The sequence below is a fragment of the Salvelinus alpinus genome, chromosome 38, assembly GCF_045679555.1.
Source record: "Salvelinus alpinus chromosome 38, SLU_Salpinus.1, whole genome shotgun sequence".
Taxonomy (NCBI): Eukaryota; Metazoa; Chordata; class Actinopteri; order Salmoniformes; family Salmonidae; genus Salvelinus; species Salvelinus alpinus.
The window spans coordinates 723,320-746,237 of record NC_092123.1 but is presented as its reverse complement, the minus strand read 5'-3'; the positions used below and the strand labels follow the sequence as shown (position 1 = coordinate 746,237).

At 44.1% G+C, this 22,918-nt stretch overlaps 2 protein-coding genes and 1 long non-coding RNA gene across 5 annotated transcripts; all 3 read right to left on the bottom strand.

Moving 5' to 3' along the window:
- Positions 1–4,543: 4,543 nt before the first annotated feature.
- diras1b (DIRAS family, GTP-binding RAS-like 1b) lies at positions 4,544–10,745 on the bottom strand. 2 transcript variants are annotated; one of them, XM_071387804.1, is made up of 5 exons: positions 10,464–10,745; positions 5,954–6,106; positions 5,319–5,489; positions 5,121–5,225; positions 4,544–4,829 (listed from the first exon to the last, which is right to left on the bottom strand). In XM_071387804.1, the coding sequence occupies exons 2-5, from the start codon at positions 6,089–6,091 to the stop codon at positions 4,647–4,649; spliced, it is 597 nt and encodes a 198-aa protein (XP_071243905.1). In that variant the 5' UTR covers positions 6,092–6,106; positions 10,464–10,745; the 3' UTR covers positions 4,544–4,646. The 2 variants fall into 2 exon arrangements, with proteins under 2 accessions (XP_071243905.1, XP_071243906.1); XM_071387805.1 differs by having other exon boundaries at positions 5,954–6,102; positions 10,464–10,734.
- A 2,349-nt stretch (positions 10,746–13,094) lies between these two features.
- LOC139566274 (receptor expression-enhancing protein 6-like) lies at positions 13,095–18,917 on the bottom strand. Of its 2 annotated transcripts, XM_071387339.1 has the most exons (6): positions 18,794–18,917; positions 18,540–18,704; positions 14,879–14,972; positions 14,608–14,746; positions 14,362–14,530; positions 13,095–14,002 (listed from the first exon to the last, which is right to left on the bottom strand). In XM_071387339.1, exons 2-6 carry the CDS (start codon positions 18,655–18,657, stop codon positions 13,965–13,967), a joined length of 558 nt encoding a protein of 185 aa, XP_071243440.1. In that variant the 5' UTR covers positions 18,658–18,704; positions 18,794–18,917; the 3' UTR covers positions 13,095–13,964. The 2 variants fall into 2 exon arrangements, with proteins under 2 accessions (XP_071243440.1, XP_071243441.1); XM_071387340.1 differs by lacking the exons at positions 18,540–18,704; positions 18,794–18,917 and adding an exon at positions 17,402–17,477.
- A 2,204-nt stretch (positions 18,918–21,121) lies between these two features.
- LOC139566275 (uncharacterized) lies at positions 21,122–22,098 on the bottom strand. The gene is made up of 3 exons (XR_011673077.1): positions 21,939–22,098; positions 21,725–21,785; positions 21,122–21,576 (listed from the first exon to the last, which is right to left on the bottom strand). It is a non-coding gene; the product is annotated as an uncharacterized lncRNA (long non-coding RNA).
- Positions 22,099–22,918: the final 820 nt, after the last annotated feature.

Genomic DNA, 22,918 nt, shown 5'->3' with positions numbered 1-22,918 from the left:
AAGAGAATGTGCAAACCTCACGACACCCTATTCCCTATGTAGTGCACTACTTTTGATCAGAATCACATCATGGGATAGGGTGCCGCATGAGACGCAGATAATGAGGTTTCTGTGGCACAGAGGACTGCTCGCTGTCTGCTTGGTATGCCTGTGTATTTGTGTGTGTGTGTGTACTGTGTACAGTACGTGTGTGTGTGTGTGTGTGTGCATGAGGCTGAGCAGTCTGACTCATGCAGAACGTGTGGGTCATCTCCACAGGGAACCTCTGACAGACACTTCATAAAACCGCATTAACACACACTGAATATTGTGGGAGGATGGGGTAAAGGTGTCTGTGCTGATTCAAACTAACACTGTTGAGTGCACTGTACACACACACACACAACATACTAGTTTGATACTATTTGATGTAGAACGTTCCACATAATTCACTAAAATGAGGGTTTTGTCAATCTGGTCTGAATAATAGATGACTGTATACTATATTATAGTTCTAGTGTAATACTGCACTATAACACTGTTTTCTAATCAGATCCAGGACCTTTTCCTGAGCATGTGATCTGAACAGGAACAACCCTGAGCCTTAGCTATAGCCTACAACTGGGGATCAGCGTTTTCCTGGTCAGGTCATGAGGTCAGGAAAACATTTGGGCCATAAGTATAGCACAGCACATAGCAACACAACGTACCTTCTCAATACCCAATACACAGTGTGCACCAGGGATGGGGACCATTCCCTTTCTAATTCAGTCTATTCAATTTGCCCATTGATTTGCCCACAGATTTTTCCTTTCATGAACAGAATTTCAATGAATATTCTGAATTGAAAATGAACTCCAATCCCTGGTTGAAACTCAATCAGTTCAGTGCTTCTTTATTAGAGAGAGATATGAAGTGGTGTTTTCTACTTCTTTATTAGAGAGAGATATGAAGTGGTGTTTTCTACTTCTTTATTAGAGAGAGATATGAAGTGGTGTTTTCTACTTCTTTATTAGAGAGAGATATGAAGTGGTGTTTTCTACTTCTTTATTAGAGAGAGATATGAAGTGGTGTTTTCTACTTCTTTATTAGAGAGATATGAAGTGGTGTTTTCTACTTCTTTATTAGAGAGAGATATGAAGTGGTGTTTTCTACTTCTTTATTAGAGAGAGATATGAAGTGGTGTTTTCTACTTCTTTATTAGAGAGAGATATGAAGTGGTGTTTTCTACTTCTTTATTAGAGAGAGATATGAAGTGGTGTTTTCTACTTCTTTATTAGAGAGAGATATGAAGTGGTGTTTTCTACTTCTTTATTAGAGAGAGATATGAAGTGGTGTTTTCTACTTCTTTATTAGAGAGAGATATGAAGTGGTGTTTTCTACTTCTTTATTAGAGAGATATGAAGTGGTGTTTTCTACTTCTTTATTAGAGAGAGATATGAAGTGGTGTTTTCTACTTCTTTATTAGAGAGAGATATGAAGTGGTGTTTTCTACTTCTTTATTAGAGAGAGATATGAAGTGGTGTTTTCTACTTCTTTATTAGAGAGAGATATGAAGTGGTGTTTTCTACTTCTTTATTAGAGAGAGATATGAAGTGGTGTTTTCTACTTCTTTATTAGAGAGATATGAAGTGGTGTTTTCTACTTCTTTATTAGAGAGAGATATGAAGTGGTGTTTTCTACTTCTTTATTAGAGAGAGATATGAAGTGGTGTTTTCTACTTCTTTATTAGAGAGAGATATGAAGTGGTGTTTTCTACTTCTTTGGGTCCAACGGTGTTATTCCAGAAAGACAGTTTAGATCTGGGTTCCCTCACATAGTGTGTTTTTAATGGTACCCTATATAGTGAATTACTAGTGAATTACCTTAGATCAGAGCATAAAAAAGTAGTGCACTATATAGGGAATAGGGTGCCATTTGAGATGCAGCTTAAACTTTTTGTCGTTACAATACCGTGCTATATAACCAACCCACAGCCTTATGGTGACCTTAACACACGTTTAAATACCGTACACTGTATACATTACAAGTCACCTGGAATAATAACTACTGGATAGCTCCTCCCTCTTTCCCCCACCTCTGTTCAAAATATATTGGCCCTTATTTATTCTGCAAGATAGATAACGGAATATGGTAAAACAAAAACACAACGTCAATCAAATGATTGTGCTTTTAGCTCTCCTGTATAGTAAGAAGTAGGATGACTTTGTCCATAAATGCTGATCTAAGATCAGTTTTGTATTCCCCCCCTAATGGTTAAAGTTATGATTTGGGGAGTAAGCGGATCCTAGATCTGCGGTTAGGGGCAACTTCCATCTGTAGTATATATTCTGTACTTTGACAAACAACCTTATTGCTTTACATAAACCAATAGAGGTGTTTGGGACAATAATATAATTACATTTACATAATAATATCACTCCTTTTTCATTGACATACTATGTAGGAATACACTTGGTGAATGACCACTGGTCTCCAAAAAGCGTGTGCGTGTGCATTTATATTTGTGTGTGTATGTGTGACATTAAGTGCAATGTGATGGTATTTGCATGGCATAAAACTAATCGAGTGTCTTTCCTCCGTCGAGTAGAGTCGTCACTCCATCCTCTCTGTGCTTCTCTGTGTATGAAGAGGATTCAGCTGCTTGGCATGGGAAACACAAGGCCAACAGAAAGGCTCCTCACATGAAACAACAAGGGCCAAAGCCAACCGACGCAAACATTCCCAACGACATCATCCGCATTATTCCCAGTCAAAATCCCACAACAAACTGTTCCAAGTCCACTCCAAACATTTAAAGTCCATCGTCCATCCAACCAAAGTCCAACTACCAAGTGTCCCAGGCAGACTTCTTAACATTTCAGTCCAACTACCAAGTGACCCAGGCAGACTTCTTAACATTTCAGTCCAACTACCAAGTGTCCCAGGCAGACTTCTTAACATTTCAGTCCAACTACCAAGTGACCCAGGCAGACTTCTTAACATTTCAGTCCAACTACCAAGTGTCCCAGGCAGACTTCTTAACATTTCAGTCCAACTACCAAGTGACCCAGGCAGACTTCTTAACATTTCAGTCCAACTACCAAGTGTCCCAGGCAGACTTCTTAACATTTCAGTCCAACTACCAAGTGACCCAGGCAGACTTCTTAACATTTCAGTCCAACTACCAAGTGACCCAGGTAGACTTCTTAACATTTCAGTCCAACTACCAAGTGTCCCAGGCAGACTTCTTAACATTTCAGTCCAACTACCAAGTGACCCAGGCAGACTTCTTAACATTTCAGTCCAACTACCAAGTGACCCAGGCAGACTTCTTAACATTTCAGTCCAACTACCAAGTGACCCAGGCAGACTTCTTAACATTTCAGTCCAACTACCAAGTGACCCAGGCAGACTTCTTAACATTTCAGTCCAACTACCAAGTGTCCCAGGCAGACCTCTTAACATTTCAGTCCAACTACCAAGTGACCCAGGCAAACTTCTTAACATTTCAGTCCAACTACCAAGTGTCCCAGGCAGACTTCTTAACATTTCAGTCCAACTACCAAGTGTCCCAGGCAGACTTCTTAACATTTCAGTCCAACTACCAAGTGTCCCAGGCAGACTTCTTAACATTTCAGTCCAACTACCAAGTGTCCCAGGCAGACTTCTTAACATTTCAGTCCAACTACCAAGTGTCCCAGGCAGACTTCTTAACATTTCAGTCCAACTACCAAGTGACCCAGGCAGACTTCTTAACATTTCAGTCCAACTACCAAGTGACCCAGGCAGACTTCTTAACATTTCAGTCCAACTACCAAGTGACCCAGGCAGACTTCTTAACATTTCAGTCCAACTACCAAGTGACCCAGGCAGACTTCTTAACATTTCAGTCCAACTACCAAGTGTCCCAGGCAGACTTCTTAACATTTCAGTCCAACTACCAAGTGTCCCAGGTAGACTTCTTAACATTTCAGTCCAACTACCAAGTGTCCCAGGCAGACTTCTTCACATTTCAGTCCAACTACCACATCTTTCTTTCCCAGGTACCCTTTCCTCGGATTCCAGGTCAGACGTGAACCACTGTCCTTCCCTTGTTTTAACACTGAGCTAAAGTCTTAGAGGGATTATTGATGTCACAAGTTCAACATTTCTCCAGTTCAAATAATGATTTAAAAGCCATTTTGAATGACGAGTTAAGAGGATTGTCCATTTTGCATGATGACAGAGACGGTTAGGGGTATACTGTCTGTATCTTTCAGAGGTGCTAGGGAGGGAGGCCATGTATACATATGTACATTATGTTGGAGTGTCCCTAGTGTAACATCTAGTGACCTCGCCAAGAGGTTGGGACCTCACGGCGTAATGGCTGAGGTGTTGGACTGATGCTGACAGATGCTGACAGGGTTCGAGTCGTGTTCAGACTACCCCCCAAATCTTTTCACTACAGTGGGACTGTATGGAGGGTTAGGACCCTGGTCAGGCAGACAGGAGACGAGAGAGGAGGATACTGAGAGGGCGAGGTATAGAACCCACCAGTGGTCCTGAGGTCTCTTCACTCTCTTCTCTTTCTCTCCCTCTCTTCCCTTTCTCTCCCCCATTCCTTCTCTTCTATCCTCGCACTTTCTGTCTTCCTGGTTACCTTCCTTCCTTCCTTCCTCCCTCCATCCCTCTCTCCTTCCTCCTCTCTACATGACACTACATTTTCCCTTCAGTCTCTCAGCTCTGGACTGTTTTCCGGACCGTTTGCCGTCGATGTTGAGACTCATGTTTCTCTTCTTGTCCAGGTTGAGCAGCTCCTGGAACAGCTCGGTCACGTTGTGGTTGGTCTTAGCTGACGTCTCCATGAACGCACACTTCCACGTGGTCGCCTTGAAGACCACACAGTAGGATTATTAATAGGATTAATTTTATTATTGTTATTAACAGGAGAAAGTTGAAAGGGAATTCGCTTTACAGTAATCGGCCCAACAATACCAGACCTGGGTAAAATATACATATCAACTACTTTGAGGTGGGCTTTATTTAACTTGATGTTTGCACTTTTGTCACTATTCCAAACTGAATCGATATTTTAATGTATTTGACATTATGTAGGTCTACTGAACCCAGGTCAGATTTATTCTTTTTTTTTTACATTTCAGATGTCTAACGTTACAGACCTGTGCCTCTCCATCTTTAGTCTCCACCTCTCTCTGGGTCTCATCACTCTTGTTGCCCACCAACATGATGGGGATGGCCTCTATGTTCCCCTTTATGGCTATCACCTGAAGAACAGAAGGAGAGATTAGAACACAGTCACACACACAGTCACACACAGTCACAGACACACAGTCACACACACACACACACACACACACCTGTTGGTAGATAGGTTTGAGTTCCTCCAGTGACTGTTTGCTGGTTACAGAGTAGACCAGTATGAAGGCATGTCCTTTAGATATGGACAGCCTCTGCATGGCAGGGAACTGGTGACTGCCTGTTGTATCAGTTATCTGGAGCGTACACACACTCTTATCACAGCTGATCACCTGTAGACACACACAAACATACACACATAATTAGTATCATTAGGATATTACATGATCATTCATTGAAAAACATTGCTTATACTCAATACTCTTTTGATCACTAAGTTGTATCATTTGACTTGGTGCATCAGATCAGTGGATAAATTAGCCCTCTGGACACACTATATATGGTCATTACGCAGTTGGCCTGCTGCCCATCCCTGATTACCTGTCAATGCATCGTTTTGTCTGAAACGGCACCCTATTCTCTGAAGTGCACTATGTACAGGCCATGGTCAAAGTAGTGGACTAAACAGGGATTAGGGTGCCATTCCAGACACAGCCTCGGTCTTCCTTCCTCTCCTCCTCCTCCTCTCCCTGTCTCACCTGTCGATAGGTGTCCTCCACAGTGGGAATATAGGTGTCCCTGTCTCACCTGTCGATAGGTGTCCTCCACAGTGGGAATATAGGTGTCCCTGTCTCACCTGTCGATAGGTGTCCTCCACAGTGGGAATATAGGTGTCCCTGAAGGTGCCTTTAACGAAGCGTAGGACCAGGGAGCTCTTCCCCACTCCCCCCGCTCCAAACACCACCACCCTGTAGTCATTACTCTGCTCAGGCATGCTGCCCCCTACTGCCTGGGCACAGTATTAAAACGAGAGAGAGAGAGGTAGAGAGAGAGAGAGAATTGCAGTTATTTTGTGGAGGTCATAAAATAGAGGTTAGAGGTAAAAGGTGAAAAAAAGAGTACTGTACTGACTCCAGGTAGAAACAGACACATAGACTAACCCCAGGTAGAGACAGACACATGTACTGACCCCAAGTAGAGACAGACACATAGACTGACCCCAGGTAGAGACAGACACATGTACTGACTCCAGGTAGAGACAGACACATGTACTGACCCCAGGTAGAGACAGACACATAGACTGACCCCAGGTAGAGACAGACACATGTACTGACCCCAGGTAGAGACAGACACATGTACTGACCCCAGGTAGAGACAGACACATGTACTGACTCCAGGTAGAGACAGACACATGGACTGACCCCAGGTAGAGACAGACACATGTACTGACTCCAGGTAGAAACAGACACATAGACTGACCCCAGGTAGAGACAGACACATGTACTGACTCCAGGTAGAGACAGACACATGTACTGACTCCAGGTAGAAACAGACACATAGACTGACCCCAGGTAGAGACAGACACATGTACTGACCCCAGGTAGAGACAGACACATGTACTGACCCCAGGTAGAGACAGACACATGTACTGACCCCAGGTAGAGACAGACACATGTACTGACTCCAGGTAGAGACAGACACATGTACTGACCCCAGGTAGAGACAGACACATGTACTGACTAAGGGGGTATCCCTGATGAAACAAAAGCTTTGAACTACCGTTAACTTACCACAACTCATCTTTCTGTATCTGAACATATTCCTCAAATACTATTCTGCATTCTTGGCAGTATGTTTGTGTGTGTGCGCATGTGTTATTGAACAGCTCTGGGGCTAAACACTGGTTATAAAGACCTCTAACACCAAATGACAACACTGGAATTACAATCTCACTTTACAATCTCACAAACTAGAACACCACTAGGTGCAGACATACTAATATTCATGGACCAATGTGGGAATTTCAGTCTAAAGGTGTGCGCGCACACACACACACACACACACACACACACACACACACACACACACACACACACACACACACACACACACACACACACACACACACACACACACACACACCCACCCACCCACCCACCCACCCACCCACCCACCCTCTTCCGTCCTTGACACTAGGGCACAGAGATTGATGACACTCTTACCAAATGGGACTGTCTCACTCTGACCATCTTTCTTTCCTCCCCTTCTCTGATGAATAGAGATGGAAGGATAGAGTGCTTTAATGAATGGTGTAAATGCATCTGGACCAGCCTGGACCAGCCCAGCCAACTCTACATTAGGAGATCACTTTGGCACAGACAAAGACTCCTCTACTCAGCATTTGTCCTTCTCTCTCTCTCCTCCCCTCCTCATCTCATCTTCTCCCGTGTGTGTGTGTGTGTGTGTGTGTGTGTGTGTGTGTGTGTGTGTGTGTGTGTGTGTGTGTGTGTGTGTGTGTGTGTGTGTGTGTGTGTGTGTGTGTGTCTGACAGTCTCAGTGGGTAGCTGCCTGAGAGACTGACGGTCTGTCGCACACACACCTGTCAGCTTTTTGTGTATGTGCAAATGTGTGTGTCGCCCCTATGAATGAATGCAGTTCCACACACACTCTTGGCTGACTTCTGCTGGCAGATCTTATCACAGCTAGCAGAGGAGTGTGTGTCTGCAGCCACGGGAAATACATACTGATACTCTGTGTACACATGAGTCCAGGAGTCTTCCATTCTATACCTCTCTCTCACACACACACACACACACACACACACACACACACACACACACACACACACACACACACACACACACACACACACACACACACACACACACACACACACACACACACACACACACACACACACACACACACGCACAGATGTATAGAATGGAATCAAACTCTGACTGGGTTTCTACTCACCTGACTGTTCACATCTACTCACACACTGCTTCAATGCTTCATCTGTTCTGTCTGTGGGTGTGCATGCGTGCGCGTGTCCGTGCATGGGTGTGATGGAGAGTGATGCAAACAGAGGAAATAAGCAGTAAAATCTCGGTGTCCCGCATATATATTTCACATTAGAAAGCTTTGTTTGTAGAACATTTAAAACCACTTCTTAACCTGTCTTCATCCCAGTTCAACAATCCCTTCATTCCACCACTCCAACAGATTTCGCCGACATTAAGATGAGCTTAGTGTGTGTGTGAGTTTGTATGTATATAAGTGTGTTTATGCATGTGTGTGTGTTACAGATTGCACCACAGGGGTCTAGGCTTAGCAGCTAATCACTGAGCTTAACCTCTCTGTTCTTCTGGTCTGTCTGCATTGACCCAATTCCCAGGTCTTAACTTAGCAGCACGCCCCCTTTACTCTCTCTCTCTCTCACACACACACACACACACACACACACACACACACACACACACACACACACACACACACACACACACACACACACACACACACACACACACACACACACACACACACAGTGTAGGATAGTAAACTATGCTGATCCTGACATCCACGATCCATGCTCCTGCTGGTCAGTATCTGGGGGCATGCAGGAGAGAAAAAGACAGACAGACAGCAGGAGAGAAAAAGACAGACAGACAGCAGGGGAGAAAAAGACAGACAGACAGCAGGAGAGAAAAAGACAGACAGACAGCAGGAGAGAAAAAGAAAGACAGACAGCAGGAGAGAAAAAGACAGACAGACAGCAGGAGAGAAAAAGACAGACAGACAGCAGGAGAGAAAAAGACAGACAGACAGCAGGAGAGAAAAAGACAGACAGACAGCAGGAGAGAAAAAGACAGACAGACAGCGAGCAGGAGAGGAGTGGACAGACAGACAGCAGGAGATGAGCAGACAGACAGACAGCAGGAGAGAAACAGACAGACAGACTGCAGGAGAGGAGTGGACAGACAGACAGCAGGAGATGAGCGGACAGACAGACAGCAGGAGAGGTACAGACAGACAGCAGGAGAGGTACAGACAGACATCAGGAGAGGAGCGGACAGACGGACGGCAGGAGAGGAACAGACAGACAGCAGGAGAGGAACAGACAGCACTTCAACCAGTGTGAGCTGAGGTGCAGCCAAAAATCACATGAACATCAAAGGAAACAGGTGCCACTCATAAAAACGTGTTTATTATACTTTCAGTACACTCATGTGCCATGCTAGAAAGGACATCAGTAATTCAGGCCCTTGCTGGTCACCATAGCCCCATGCTAGAAAGGACAGTAGTAAGGACAATTACTAACCCTAACTCTGATGTGTCCACTCATCATAGCTCAGTCCACAAACTGTTATGATGCAACTATAACGTGGGCATGGAAGATGACACACATGCAGCCATGGTCCAATCTCTCTTTACTACCATCTGCTACACTACAAAGCTTAATCACTGGAATTACTGTCATCCCTCCCCCTCTCCTCCCTCTCATCTTTTCTCCCTCCTACTATGAACCCAAACAAACACAAGGACCGGGAACACACACACACACACACACACACACACACACACACACACACACACACACACACACACACACACACACACACACACACACACACACACACACACACACACAGCAAGGATAGTCATGGAAGAAAGCCTGCCATAAACAGCACACATAACGTTAATCGGGCAAGCATACACTGTCTAGATGGACCCCCTGAAAATATGGAGGGATTAAAAATGGTTTAGCATAGGCTTACTGTTAGTCAGACTATACGTCACGTTGCCATCATGTTGGTGGAATGTAGCCTACTGTGCGTGGTGTGTGTAATAATGCATGTCCACCGCGGGCTTGCAACAGGGTATGCTATAGGGGAAGTAAGAGTTAAAAACGACCTCGTTTGTTTTCAGTGGGTCTAGAATACGACATCACAGGCTAACCTACTCTGCCCCTTTCATTCATAAAATACCACAGGAAGAAGAAACGCCATCTCGCTTTGGTGGCATAATTTCACAGGCGCATCACATCGTCCAAATCCTCAAAACGAGACATGTTAGATCCCTGCATAGAATATCATCCTCTCTCCCTCTCGCGCATTCCTGACGATAATTCACATGGTTTATGACGCAGTAACAGCAACATACATGTACAGATGAATTTTAACACATGGTAGAAATAAAATGAACGGTTTGCAATCAAAAAACTGCTGCCCCATATTTACCAAGGCAAGAATCGCGTGCGTAACCGTCCAAGAGAGGCAACGCCACACAATATCAACATTCTCTTACTAACATAGACTAACGGATTTTTCAAAAGATGGATCTGGTTGTGGTTAAGTGTTACATACCTGAACTTGATGTGTAGTCCTGTTTTAGTGGCTGTCTTCGGACAACACGTTTGTAAAGCAAAACGCTGAGTTTTAAAGCATTTTATACTATTCATGTAGAGATCTCATGTCGTCCGAGAATTCACAGCCCGTGTTCTCTCTCTCACTATCTCTCTAGTTGTTGAAGCTATATTTATCTCTTTCTCTCTCTACTTGATATTCCCATAAACTACAGTTCTAGTGCCACGATGTCTTCCCTCCCTCTATCGGTATGTCTCCATCTATAACAGTCTCCATCGATCCCTCTATGGCTTGCGGATCATCGCGTCATCAGCATCACACAACACACATACACACACAGAAACGCACAGATAGGCCTAACGTTTTAGCGACTGAAAACGCAGGACCAGGCACGGTTTCGTGAATTACCGAGTTTTTATTTCAGCATATCAAGGGAACTCATACTTTAGTCAGATTGTCGAATTAAAAGCAAAATATGTTTTGGCAGTAAACTGTAGAAAATGACCCTTCTAGCTGCATCCCACTGTCCCTCCATAGCCGCAGGAAGTAGGGGTGCTGAAGGTGCTCTCCACTTATTTATAGCCTATAGCTTATATTTTGTGGTTAAACAAAAATGGTCGCTAAGCCTACTGCATGATCAGTCCCAACCATAAAGGCCTATTGCTTTTTTATTTGCTAAAGGCACAGTTTCAAATTAAAGTCAGCTGTCAGATTTGGGTACCGTTAGTAAAGGCTTTCAGGTGCCAGCTAAAGAAGTGGATGCTTAAACCACAGCCCATTCAACTGTGTTACCTGATTGTCCTGCGGCGCCAACTGCTTGGGTAGAGTCCAGTCATCCACAGCCATACACAAAGTTCAGTAAACTAAAATGTAGATCCTAGGATGCCATCTTGGCATAAAAATGTCTAAGAATCACATTCTGAGTGGACATTGGCATGAGGTGTGTGGTGTTTGCAGCACCCCAGGACCAGGTCACCAGGACTGGAACTAAAGCTTTGAACTCATTTTATTTCTGTATCCTTGCTTCCCTAACTTTCTGCCTCTCTCACCATCCCCCGCTTAGGCGGCCACCAGTCTGTGAGCCCAACATCTACCTGGCCCAAGATCCAGCCACCAGTCTGTGAGCCCAACATCTACCTGGCCCAGGATCCAGCTACCGGTCTGTGAGCCCAACATCTACCTGGCCCAAGATCCAGCCTGTGAGCCCAACATCTACCTGGCCCAAGATCCAGCTACCAGTCTGTGAGCCCAACATCTACCTGGCCCAAGATCCAGCCTGTGAGCCCAACATCTACCTGGCCCAAGATCCAGCCACCAGTCTGTGAGCCCAACATCTACCTGGCCCAAGATCCAGCCACCAGTCTGTGAGCCCAACATCTACCTGGCCCAAGATCCAGCCACCAGTCTGTGAGCCCAACATCTACCTGGCCCAAGATCCAGCCACCAGTCTGTGAGCCTAAGCGGGGGATGGTGAGAGAGGCAGAAAGTTAGAGAAGCAAGGATACAGACATAAAATGTAATAACCCAGGATCCAACCACCAGTCCACACACTGACCCGCCCACCAGACCCCTCCGATCCATCCACTCCAATGTCCTAACCTGCGATCACTCCACCATTTCTCATGGTTGTCACTCCTGCCCTACTGAACTCCCTAATGTTTTACTGCTGTCTTAACCCCATGTATTTCCCTGTAGCCCACTCTGTCTTGCCCCTTCATGTTGTGTCAATGTATACTCTGTAGGTCTGCAGTTTATGTTTCTGATTTCTTTGCTATTTGTTTTATTTTATAATTGGATTGTAAAGTGTATCAAGACATGTTTAAATGCACTTTAAATAAATACTGATTTGATCTGTATCTCTCCAGGACCAGGGCTGGAACTAAAGCCTGTACTGCCTGTAGAGTGTTTGTCTCCCTCTGTCAGTGAGTTAGAGTACTGCAAGGCCTACACACCACAGTCCCCTAGGGAAACTCAAGACCACACACACGTATGCGTGGACAGCAAAGGCCGTCTCCAGAGTAAAGGAACAGCTGGGGAGAAAAGCCTCAGGGAGGAAGGGAAAGAGACAGGACAAGTTAGACATGCAATGCTCTGCCATCACCCCCAGTCTGGCCTCTATGGTTTGATTAAAGGAGGTGCATTTAGTCTTGCCAGGTTCCCACATTACTACACAAAACACAGAGAGAAAACACCACACAGTCCCTGTGGCAGTGTGTGTGTGTGGCCGTTATCAGTCTCTGTCAGTTTAGTCAGACATTACACTTCCAGCATGGACACAAGAGCCATCCCATTCAGACTCCTCCGAGCGTGAACGTTCACCAAAACACATCCCGGATGATTTCACTTCCTGTATACCATTAAATGTACTGTGCACAGGTCAACTCAACATCTTAGTGCAGGGCTATTCCACTCCAGCCTTGATATATGCAGTACTGCTGGTTTTCCTTTCTCCGTGGTAGTTACATTGATAACATAGGGTGTATGCCATAAAGTAGGATCAATGTGTTAGCCATCTTTCCTAAATAGTCTGAAATAAATTCATATTTCAGAATTCCTAAAGAACTGAGAAAGGCATGGTGTAACGGACTCCAGTTGTGGAAAAGCGTGAACGGAGTACAGACGCCACATTACTCAAGTTCCAGTTAGATTTATTAAAGATGAGAATAGAGACCGTACTAAACAAACACTTTCCAGTTCAGTTTACATACATATTCATTTTGTTCAGGCAAGGTGATGGAGTAAACATCTTTGGCACAGATCTGCAGACATTGTGGAGACATGCTACAGTATGCACTAATTACAAGGGACTGAAATAACATGGCTACTTTGTAGGAAATGACCTGGCTCAGAACAGCTCCATCCAAACATACCCCTAGCATCTACTCCCTAGACACTTCCATTAGCCCCTACCCCCTGGTACCATGTTTCCCAAAACATTAATATAGGGACATTTTTGTTCTAGCCCAGCACTAAGCCACCATCTGATTTATTGAATCTGGTGTGTTAGTGCTGGTGTAGGTCAAAGGGGAATAAACTAAGGGTGGATTTGTGAAGTCAACTTTGCTCCGTAGAGAGCGTCCTCTGATTCACAGACGTCTACACACATGGATTTCCTGGCAGTAGGCTACAGATTACATTAAGACATTCACATTGTTTAGAGGTCAGCTGGATTGTGTGGTGGCTACCCTAAGCTTCTGGTTGCATTCCAACTGGTCTTTAAAAACAGTCATGCTGCGCAGATTATCAGTTGCTACAATGCCTGGATTATCGGAATCTCATCATAAGATTGATACATGCGACTGTTAAAAAAGACAGACTAGGAAGCAGAAAATGCCTTCGAGTGAAAAAAATAAACAAGTCCCTTTTCTGTTTGCTGCAGGGTGGTCACCGGCAACTGATCACATGACAGGATCCATTACATTCCTTCATCATGGGACATTACACATGTGGTTCTGTGTGTTTATTGGAGTCGAGGTGTCTGAGGCTTGTGGTCATACATCGTCACTGGTTCTTGTCATTCTTGAGGGCCTGGTTGACAGCTGGAGAGAAAAACATGAGTTATTAGTTTGACTGACAGATCTGGTGACCATGTGTGTACAGCTAGATTTACATTGCGGAGATGCGGGATAACTAAGTATCGTACTTTACATGTGAATTAGAGTTCCGAGCAGTCCGACTGCTTCAGATGCCTGTTCTGAAGCAGTCAGATTCTCCCGGATAATTTTTTAGCCCGACATGCGATCACTTTACATTTGAACGCGCCATGGGTGACCATTACTCTAACAGTATTAATTTGCCTCGGCTGTGTTGGGGGGGGGGGAACTGAGGTGTCGGGGAGCTGGGAATGTTATTTCCGCATCTCCACAATAGAAATCTAACTTCTGTGTCTGTGTCTCACCTTCTTTAGTGACAGTATCAGCCATGTTCTTGGCCTTATCACTCAGGTTGTTGACGACACTGTCCAGGGTGGCCTGGTGTCTGAGGAACACGGGACGGACTACACGGGAGTAGAGAATAGCAGAACCGTTCCACGTCACCGGAGCCATACACCACACCAGGAACAAACACTGTGGGAGAGGGGGATTGAGAGAGGGAGATTCATGATGTTTTGGCCTCCTGTTTATTGAATGTTACACACAAGTACCTTGCCAGCATAGTAGAAGGGGAACCAGGAGAGGAAGATGTCCGAGAAAGCCTCAGCGATACTGAAGAATCCGTAGACCACCCAGTAGGTCAACCACTGAGTGTCATCCTCTTTCTTCTTACTCTCTATGGCCTTGATTCTGATTGGACAACAGGACAAGTGACGAATGGAAATAAAGAATGAAAATAAAGAATGTTTAACCCTTCACCTGGAGCATTTGATGTGAGCATGACGACACCACTTTTCAGATATGTTTTGAGGTGCTACTTACGAGAGGTACGCTGGGTAGACAAAGCCAATCAGGTTACAGAGGAGAGAGGCTCCATAGCCAAACAACAGATACAGACTGATCAGAGAGACCACACCTAGAGACAGAGAGAGATTCTTACCAGATATCTGTCAACCTGGAAACATTTCAAAGCATCTTCATATAATGATACATCCCTCTGTGTGAGTGTGTGTGTGTGTGTGTGTGTGTGTGTTAGAGTAGGATGTTGGATGAATAAACAGGTGTGAAACTCAACTAAAACGCTGACATTGACAAATTCAACGTTGATGTACATAAGACATCTAGTGTAACCATGTGGAATATGAACCATGGAACAGGAGTGAGATTCCACATAGATACTGGTCCGCTCTAACCTAACCCAACAAACTAGCAACTACATTAACCTACAGCCGTAAACGTCACGGTCTGTCAAATTAACCCTTCAAACATTTCAGTCAACGTACGTACAAAGGAATCCCATGTAAAAAAAAAACTAGGCTCAATCTGTGAGTTTTAGAGCTGGACAGAGATAAGGAGAGAAGCAGCTGCTGCCTGCTATTGTAACCCTAGCTAGCAGGTAAACGGCTCCTGTTTGCATAGGGAAATCATTTAGACCTATGGCACCAGGCTTTTCCACTGCAGGTTGTCTCATCATCAGTTATAGTCCAATACACCAATCAATCTAACCAAAAATGAATACACCTCATGATCTTTAAGACTGACGACCAGTGTCAGTTATGGCAGAAGGCTATATATGGTCACAAAACTATGATTTGGAAAAGCAGCACTGGTCCTTCATTGCCATGCTGCTTGAAGTAGCCAAGTCGCAGAGTAAAGCCAAGTCGCAGAGTAAAGCCAAGTCGCAGAGTAAAGCCAAGTCGCAGAGTAAAGCCAAGTCAGCCAAGTCGCAGAGTAAAGTCAAGTCACAGAGTAAAGCCAAGTCAGAGTAAAGCCAAGTCACAGAGTAAAGCCAAGTCACAGAGTAAAGCCAAGTCAGCCAAGTCACAGAGTAAAGCCAAGTCAGCCAAGTCACAGAGTAAAGCCAAGTCAGCCAAGTCGCAGAGTAAAGCCAAGTCGCAGAGTAAAGCCAAGTCGCAGAGTAAAGCCAAGTCGCAGAGTAAAGCCAAGTCAGCCAAGTCGCAGAGTAAAGCCAAGTCGCAGAGTAAAGCCAAGTCGCAGAGTAAAGCCAAGTCGCAGAGTAAAGCCAAGTCACAGAGTAAAGCCAAGTCAGCCAAGTCACAGAGTAAAGCCAAGTCAGCCAAGTCACAGAGTAAAGCCAAGTCGCAGAGTAAAGCCAAGTCGCAGAGTAAAGCCAAGTCGCAGAGTAAAGCCAAGTCGCAGAGTAAAGCCAAGTCAGCCAAGTCGCAGAGTAAAGCCAAGTCGCAGAGTAAAGCCAAGTCGCAGAGTAAAGCCAAGTCGCAGAGTAAAGCCAAGTCGCAGAGTAAAGCCAAGTCGCAGAGTAAAGCCAAGTCAGAGTAAAGCCAAGTCAGAGTAAAGCCAAGTCAGAGTAAAGCCAAGTCAGAGTAAAGCCAAGTCAGCCAAGTCGCAGAGTAAAGCCAAGTCAGCCAAGTCGCAGAGTAAAGCCAAGTTGCAGAGTAAAGCCAAGTCGCAGAGTAAAGCCAAGTCGCAGAGTAAAGCCAAGTCACAGAGTAAAGCCAAGTCACAGAGTAAAGCCAAGTCAGCCAAGTCACAGAGTAAAGCCAAGTCACAGAGTAAAGCCAAGTCAGCCAAGTCGCAGAGTAAAGCCAAGTCGCAGAGTAAAGCCAAGTCAGCCAAGTCGCAGAGTAAAGCCAAGTCGCAGAGTAAAGCCAAGTCAGAGTAAAGCCAAGTCAGAGTAAAGCCAAGTCAGAGTAAAGCCAAGTCGCAGAGTAAAGCCAAGTCGCAGAGTAAAGCCAAGTCGCAGAGTAAAGCCAAGTCGCAGAGTAAAGCCAAGTCGCAGAGTAAAGCCAAGTCGCAGAGTAAAGCCAAGTCAGCCAAGTCGCAGAGTAAAGCCAAGTCGCAGAGTAAAGCCAAGTCGCAGAGTAAAGCCAAGTCGCAGAGTAAAGCCAAGTCGCAGAGTAAAGCCAAGTCGCAGAGTAAAGCCAAGTCGCAGAGTAAAGCCAAGTCACAGAGTAAAGCCAAGTCACAGAGTAAAGCCAAGTCACAGAGTAAAGCCAAGTCAGCCAAGTCGCAGAGTAAAGCCAAGTCACAGAGTAAAGCCAAGTCACAGAGTAAAGCCAAGTCAGCCAAGTCGCAGAGTAAAGCCAAGTCAGCCAAGTCGCAGAGTAAAGCCAAGTCGCAGAGTAAAGCCAAGTCGCAGAGTAAAGCCAAGTCGCAGAGTAAAGCCAAGTCGCAGAGTAAAGCCAAGTCGCAGAGTAAAGCCAAGTCGCAGAGTAAAGCCAAGTCGCAGAGTAAAGAGGGTTACATAGGCAGACCTGTCAACCTTGGGAATTTCCATGAGCCCTAGTCTGGACATGATAATAGTCCTAGGCAGCATTAATATAGTGACTAACCAGTGCCTTCCCCTACCTCCACCCAACAGCTTACATTGCCCAGTGGACAACATCAATGTTTGGTGTTGTGATCAGAGTCCATCCACAGACAGCAGTAGTGCAGACAGAGTCCCTCTCTGACTCAGATGGAAGACTAATGGACTGGGGTTCCTTCTCCAGAAGAGCTTAACTACACAGTATAGCCTACCAGAAACTTCTCCTCTAAGCTCCCGATACTGAACACACATTGGCCATAGAGAATTTCACACCAGACATCAAAGTATTTCACTTCATACCTGACCAGACCAAGACACACACACACCTCTAAGGTATATTGATATATATATATATTTCTATTTTTTGCATATTAGGTCCAGTTAGTTCAGTAGTAAACAGAAAGTCCATCTCAGCCCAATGTAAAATTATGTTGTTGCTATCAGGACATTCCCATTAACATCAGTACTGGCAGACCTTGTGTCAATAACACCTCAAAAAGGACAACATAACAGAACTAGCCTAGTCTCAGATCTGTTCGTGCTCTTGTCAATGTCAACAATGAGTGAATGAGCAGGCATTATGGCACAAACAGACAGGCACAACAGCAGAACCTCTGAAGGAGCACAACTCAACTGAAGACAGCAGGTCACCCTAGAATCTGCCATCTCAACATAGCAGTTGGTATTTCTGTAGGAGGTATAAATACACCCCTTGGCTAGGGGCCAGCAGCTAGCTAGACATTGGAAGCAGCTAAATCGACCACTAACAGTGGATTAACTGCAGTCTAGGCCTCTCCGACCTTTGCTATTTCAAATGAGTGTCGTAAAATCATTTTGTTGGCAGCCTAGGCATATATGGTCATCAACAGTCACGTTTAAACAATATTTGGTCTGGTGACACCGTTTGTTTTCTGTGGTTTGTTTGTGTTAGGCCTAATTGGGCTAGTTTGCGTTACCGTTCATCAACTGTTGCTGGTTGGTTAGTTGGTTAGTTACTTAGTTGTTTTGCTGACATGTCACATTAACTGTCATATGTGCTGACCTTGCCAAACCAGCCAACGTTGCAAACCGAGAAAGTGTCCACTAGTGGCTAGACTAGCGGGTGAAGTTACATTGTTTCAACATTGACAGAGAAACATTATAACCAAGCAACTGGCAATGTCCTACATTGCAAGTGGACTTAATATTAACTATTACCTGAAGCGATATATTTTTTCTGTATCCCAGTTTTCTCCTCCACCGTAGCTAGGAGATCTGTCACAAAGTTATTTTCATTCAACAAAGCCTCATAGCGGTTATGAAGTTGGGCAAACATTGTTGTAGTGGCGCCGTGTTGAACTTGTTGTTTTTTGGATGCGTAGCCTACACAAACACAAATCCAACCAAAATGTCACGGTCAATTAACAAGCGAAAAACGTTAAAACTTTAAACATATGAAATAATTTACACACCGAATTATCCATGCGCGCCTACAAGCTGTTGGGAATATGATTCCAGGCGAAGCAAACGAGCGAGAGGGAGGAGTTTAATTAAGGTACAACCAATCAGAAAACGACTTGGTTGCCACCTAGTTGAAGCAACAGGTGAAGAAATTCAATTTTTATTGCCGGCAGTAAAGTTCAGTTAACCATTATGCTCCTATTATCTGGTGAGTGGTGACTTTTATACTTTTCTGTTATTGCTAGGGCCATGTATTTTGGACTACCATGTCATGTAACCTAGATTTTAAGCTTTTTCCATAAATGAGAATTAGACCAAAAATGAAATAAATTGTTTGAGGATGGTGCTGGACCATCTGGCATAAAAAGAAAAGGGGACAGTTTGATGAAAAAGCTTTAAACAAAGGTTAAAATCCAGGTCAAGTGACATGATTGTCCAAAACACAGGGCCCTAGTCATTGCACATCTATCTAGTTATTTATGTAAAAAAAAGCAATAAAAGAGCAAGTGGACTTGCAGTCTGGATTCTACAAACAGCTGACGCTGAGCCTGCCACTGTTTGACAAATTAACTTTATTCAATTCAATTCAATTCAAGGGGCTTTATTGGCATGGGAAACATGTGTTAACATTGCCAAAGCAATATTCTCTGTCTGAACTGAACTTCAGCATGACGCCATTTTAGCACAAGAGGGCGCCATCAACCTGCAAATATGAGAGTCATCACTTTACAGTAGTTAGTAAGGCTCCAGTTAGGCTCGGCATCACCTGTAGGCCTACTCATTTGTGCAGTCTTTTGGATCCTGGCTATTAACATTTTGAGGAACGGTATGCCAGCGGGAGATTCATCCTGAAATCAAATATAATTTGGGCTCAGCTTGACAAAACACTTTGGATGTAATATAATGTCTGACATCTTTTATTTGGTGGTGAACCTACCCTTTAATACATGATTTAGTTATCCTCCTATAATTGACCCCTAGAATGGAATGACTCACATCTAACAGCAAAATAACAGATATAAAAGTTAACTCTCTGTCACCTGTCTCTCTGTCTCCTCTCTCTTTCACACCCAGCAGGTGTGTTTGCCCATAGAGTGGTGTATTGCATAGCTGTGGAGCCTCACTGCTCCTGACACTAAGACTGCAGTGTTATCATCGTTGTGTCCAGACAGTCTTCTTCGAGCCACAGATGATGAAGATGCTGATCAAGCTGGGGTTCCTCCTGACTCAGGGTGAGAAACTCTCAGCATCTCATTGTGGTCTACTGGTTTTAATGGGCTTCTATATGTTTGCACATGGAACATGATTCCAATGCCTTTATTTGGATTATTGTGACTACTCAAAGCTAATTACCCACTGTTTAAATTTCAGAGTCATCTGCACAATGTGTCCTGAATCAAGATGATGAACTGAAGTCTGTTCGTCTGGGAGAGAGTGCTGTTGCAAGTTCAACCGGTATTGATGATGACATGAGCTGGTACCTGCTGAAACCTGGACAGGCTCCTAAACTCCTCATCTATAAAGTAAAAACCCTTCAGTCTGGAACACCATCTAGATTCAGTGGCAGTAGATCAGGTACTGAGTACACTCTTACAATCACTGGTTTCCTAGCTGAAGATGCAGGAGATTACTATGGAATGGGTGTATATGGCGCCCCAGAGCGTTTCACACAGTGATTTAGAGTCGTACAAAAACCTCCCTCAGTCAGACTGCACAGAGACTGTACTGCTGCAGCTGGGAACTACTGCAGGTGTTGAGGAACAACAGACTATGATATGAAACACTGGTTCACTGAACACAGAACCAAGTGTCTTGTTATGCGACATGACCAAGCATAAATAACCACTACTTTACCACCATACAGAACATCTGGATACAACTCACAAATGAATCTCAAATACACCAAATAGTTTAGTCATGACCAAAACTAACAACTATATTCCATAATCCCCTCCCATGTCTATAATGGTCAGATGATGTGGTTCAGCTCCTGTCCCCAGATATTCACTGTCCCAAGGGGGTCTACCCACTACCCACCCTCCCTCACCCCCTATCAACTTTCTAATTAAGCAATAAGGCACGAGGAGGTGTGGTATATTGCCAATACACCACGGCTAGGGGATGTTCTTATGCATGACGCAACGCGGAGTGCCTGGACACAGCCCTTAGCCATGGTATATTGGCCATATACCACAAACCCCTGAGGTGCCTTATTGCTATTATAAACTGGCTACTAACGTAATTAGGCCAGTAAAAATGAATGATTTGTCATACTTGTGGTGTACGGTCTGGTATACCACGGTTGTCAGCCAATCAGCATTCAAGGCTCAAACCCCACATTTTATAATGTTCATTTTATTACAGAACAGTTTAGTCTTTGTTTTAACAACCACAAATGCACAGATATTCAGTTCTATTTCTTTTCATAATAAAAATCAGGGTCACCTTGTTAGACACTAATACAAAGTATTTTATTTTGTTAACATTTCCAACCTAAATCAATAAAACACAGGTACAGATTTAAAGATGCAGAATCCTAGATTGATGACCAGAGCTTGAAGCTCTAGATATATATACTTAGAATGACAGAATGACAGATAGGTAGGTGTTCTCTGTGTACAGGGTGTCTACTGGGAGCAGTGGTGTGGCTCCAGTGTGTGAGTGACGGGGGTCTGGTCCTTTAGGGTGGCCTCGCAGGTGACTGAGCCAGCCTTCCTCCACTGGTCAGTGGGGAGGGTGAGGCTGCTGCTCCAGCTGTAGTGACCGTCCTTCTCCAGGACCTCCAGGTCAACAACTTTAATATGAAGAAAAAAAATATATATTCATTTAGTATTTTTTTATTTAACTAGGCAAGTCAGTTAAGAACACATTCTTATTTACAATGACGGCCTAGGAACAATGGGTTTACTGCCTTGTTCAGGGGCAGAACGACAGATTTTTACCTTGTCAGCTCGGGGGTTCGATCTAGAAACCTTTCGGTTACAGGTCCAATGCTCTCACCACCTGCCGCCACAAAAATAGTCAGTAAAAAGACAGGTTATCTATTAATATTTTAATATATATTCTACACTCTTTCACTTCAATAACATTTATGAAGCATGACCACCCACTACAGTCAGTGATGCGTTTAAGTAGAAGAAGAATGAAAACACTTACATGTAACTCAAAACTATGGTAAATTCCAGGCCTTCCACAGATTTAGGTAAACTAATTTCTTCCATGTTTAAGATTATTGTTTTATATAGTTGCATTAACAGTTTCGTCATCTGTCCTGAGGTAGGCTATTTCCATAGAGAAGGTGATTTGCATTGGCAGCTCAGGATTCAGTGCTCTGGGAGTGTTTATAGCCCTGTGAGTTTCAGACTGCAGGACTGAGAGCTGTCCTTCAACACAACAGAAACCATGACAACCATGACTCTGATCACCATCTTCATCTGGACACTGGTCTGCTGCTGCCTCAAAGGTCTGTTGTTTTCTAACTCTTACAATAGAAACATACATATTGTTGAGTGCCTTGTATAATCATTGAAATGGCTCTCAATTAATAAATGTCCCTGTATAAAATATTCTGAAATATATATGATCTGTTATTTATACTCGTTGATCAATTTATATTTTTCCTCTTCAGGATCCAGAGGTCAGGTGACTGTGACTCAGCCTCCTGTTGTGACATTTTCTCCAGGAGACCCCGTCACTCTGACCTGTACAACCAGCCCTGAAGTGTACAAATACAGTGATGGAGATGAATATGTGTTCTGATATCAACAGAGACCTGGGGAAGCTCCCAAACTCCTGATAGAATACGTAAAGACACGGCTAGATGGGATTCCTGCTAGATTCAGTGGCAGTGGGTCTGAGAGTGACTTCACTCTGACCATCAGTGGAGTCCAGGCTGAAGATACAGCAGTTTACTACTGTAAGAGTTACCACAGTGGTAATGTGTTCACACAGTGATTTATAGACATACAAAAACCTGTACAAAATGACACACATCACTGGTCCACTGAACACAGAACTACGGGTCTTGTTATATGACATCACCAAATATAACCACTTTACTAACTCACAGAAATAATGGTTACAAACTAGTTTCATAACCCTCCCAACCTCCCATGTCTACAAATGTTCCTTCTTAT

Excerpts from the sequence above, each read along its gene's own strand:
- diras1b (XM_071387804.1), bottom strand. The coding sequence starts at position 6,091 with ATGCCTGAGCAGAGTAATGACTACAGGGTGGTGGTGTTTGGAGCGGGG. Across the intron at positions 5,490-5,953 it reads TGGAGGACACCTATCGACAG|GTGATCAGCTGTGATAAGAG; the intron begins GTGAGACAGGGA and ends GTGTGTCTACAG. Across the intron at positions 5,226-5,318 it reads TCAAACCTATCTACCAACAG|GTGATAGCCATAAAGGGGAA; the intron begins GTGTGTGTGTGT and ends TCTGTTCTTCAG.
- LOC139566274 (XM_071387339.1), bottom strand. The coding sequence starts at position 18,657 with ATGTTTGCCCAACTTCATAACCGCTATGAGGCTTTGTTGAATGAAAAT. Across the intron at positions 14,973-18,539 it reads GAAAAAATATATCGCTTCAG|GTGTGGTCTCTCTGATCAGT; the intron begins GTAATAGTTAAT and ends CTCTGTCTCTAG. Across the intron at positions 14,747-14,878 it reads GTCTACCCAGCGTACCTCTC|AATCAAGGCCATAGAGAGTA; the intron begins GTAAGTAGCACC and ends TTGTCCAATCAG.